The sequence below is a fragment of the Dendrobium catenatum genome, unplaced genomic scaffold (assembly GCF_001605985.2).
Source record: "Dendrobium catenatum unplaced genomic scaffold, ASM160598v2 original_scaffold_6507, whole genome shotgun sequence".
In the NCBI taxonomy this organism is placed as follows: Eukaryota; Viridiplantae; Streptophyta; class Magnoliopsida; order Asparagales; family Orchidaceae; genus Dendrobium; species Dendrobium catenatum.
In genome coordinates, this window is record NW_021324968.1 from 269,372 (window position 1) to 271,274 (window position 1,903).

Genomic DNA, 1,903 nt, shown 5'->3' on the forward strand with positions numbered 1-1,903 from the left:
ATATATAAGTATGAATTGAAAAGTTATTTGGTCTCACTAGAAGCAGCTTTTAAGTTCCAATTAATGTCAAAAGCTTTTAATTTTCTTATGTTTTTTTATGTATATGACCCATAAAAAATTGATTTAGAAAGCGGTAAAAAAGTTGTCCCAAATAAAACTTAAATGATGATAGAAAGATCTTTCTTACAAAAGCTAGATAGAAGGATAATGATAATTTTGAATCCCATATTTAAAATAAATATTGATTTAACATAGTTCATAATTGGAAGAATAATAAGAAGAAAACAATTCTAGCACATGAGAAAGTAACATTGAAATATTGCAGATATATATATAAGGTGCTTAATCCAGGAAGAAATACTGCAAATTTTACAATTTTACAATTATAAATTTTGTATATAAATAAATTAGCCTTATGTGGTCTTCTCCTCCATGGTTAAAAGACCAACTTCTTGATAGTATTTAATTGAATCAGCGATGGTTTCCTTTAGCGTTCTACACTTCCATCCAAGCTTCTTTAATTTCTCTGAACTCAAATCATTTCCTTCATTCCTCTCAGGGATACTGTAATTTTATACACAAAAAGACTATAAAAATAAAACATTTAAACGTAGGAAAAATTGTGATGATTCTTATATTAAGAAAGCAGTAAAAGTCTTACTTGTTAGGATAATTGAAACTTGGATACACGTTCCTCACCATATCAACTAGGTCAGCAAATTTGATACGGTTGAGTGAGCAAATATAACGTCCAGAGGCATCAGGCTTCGTGTAGACCAAAAGGAGCGCCTCAGCGACATCTCTAACATCGACAAAATATTTGCAATTATAAGTCTCTATTAACTCCTGAGATCCTACAAAAGTTCAGAATACAGTTTTACATAGTTCATGAAGGAAAAACATTAGCCAATAATACAAATTCAAAAATTCCAATGTTTTGACATTCTTGTAGACAAAGTAGTATGAATCTTGATGTTTTGAAGGATTCTTATAACTAACTTGGAAACTAACGCCTTGTTTGGAATGGCTTTCTTATTGCTTCTTAAAGTAGTTTTGTAGTATAGAAATTTTAATTTTTATATTAAAAAATTGCTTTAAGAAGTCATAAGAAAGCCGTTCTAAACCAAGCCTAACCAAAGGAACTTGATTATTTGCATGGTGGAGATTATGACCTTTAAGAAAACTTAGTAGCACTAAGCTACTAAAATTGACATCTGATTGCAGGAGCGGCCCAAGGGTTAGACTTGGGCATACAGTGATAACATCTAGTCCATTTTCTTGTGCATATTTGAAGGCCGCCCTCTCAGCCATTGTTTTGGAAAGGCAATACCAGTTCTGTCAACACCATTAATGTGTATCAATACAGTGAAAGTTATAAATGATATACTTAAATGGGAGAGAAATTAGTTGATTGTCAATGTCATAAGCAATGGATACAATTGCATATCTGCTGCGAATTCAAATGTTTGAATGCAACATATAACATTACCTTACCAAGCTAGATAGACCACCTAGGGTATTGTTGGATATATATGATGATTTTTTGGTTGGATTGTGAGCAACCTCTCTCTCTCTCTCTCTCTCTCTCTCTCTCTCTCTCTCTCCAATCCACAATAGACATATATAATAGCAGCTATGGTTAATTGCAGAATTGGTAAGGAATGAATGCAAGTAGAAGACTATTATAATGAGTTTATCTTTCTCATGAAGTCATTCTTAGGTTTTTTTGTTAGCATGGGTACATTTTAGATTTGGAGAGGGCGGGTAAGTTTTTTCTCTATTTATATGCCATACTTCTTGCTTCTTGAGAAGTGTATCACATCATCTGTCCTCTTCCATGAATATATGTATGGTTGAAGTCGAATCACATAAATTGCTACATTTTCTATGTTTCTTTTACTCT

The 1,903-nt window shown here is 32.1% G+C and overlaps 1 protein-coding gene across 1 annotated transcript; it reads right to left on the bottom strand.

Annotated features, from left to right (window-relative positions):
• Positions 1-241: 241 nt before the first annotated feature.
• Positions 242-1,532, bottom strand: LOC110113661 (tetraketide alpha-pyrone reductase 1-like). The gene is made up of 3 exons (XM_020846325.2): positions 1,173-1,532; positions 662-854; positions 242-564 (listed from the first exon to the last, which is right to left on the bottom strand). Exons 1-3 carry the CDS (start codon positions 1,309-1,311, stop codon positions 414-416), a joined length of 483 nt encoding a protein of 160 aa, XP_020701984.1. The 5' UTR covers positions 1,312-1,532; the 3' UTR covers positions 242-413.
• Positions 1,533-1,903: the final 371 nt, after the last annotated feature.

What these genes read in the sequence shown, in the direction of transcription:
- LOC110113661 (XM_020846325.2), bottom strand. Translation starts at nt 1,311, where the DNA reads ATGGCTGAGAGGGCGGCCTTCAAATATGCACAAGAAAATGGACTAGAT. An exon ending in GCTACTAAGTTTTCTTAAAG is followed by an intron (nt 855 to 1,172) that starts GTCATAATCTCC and finishes GAACTTTTGTAG; the next exon opens with GATCTCAGGAGTTAATAGAG. An exon ending in AGTTTCAATTATCCTAACAA is followed by an intron (nt 565 to 661) that starts GTAAGACTTTTA and finishes ATAAAATTACAG; the next exon opens with TATCCCTGAGAGGAATGAAG.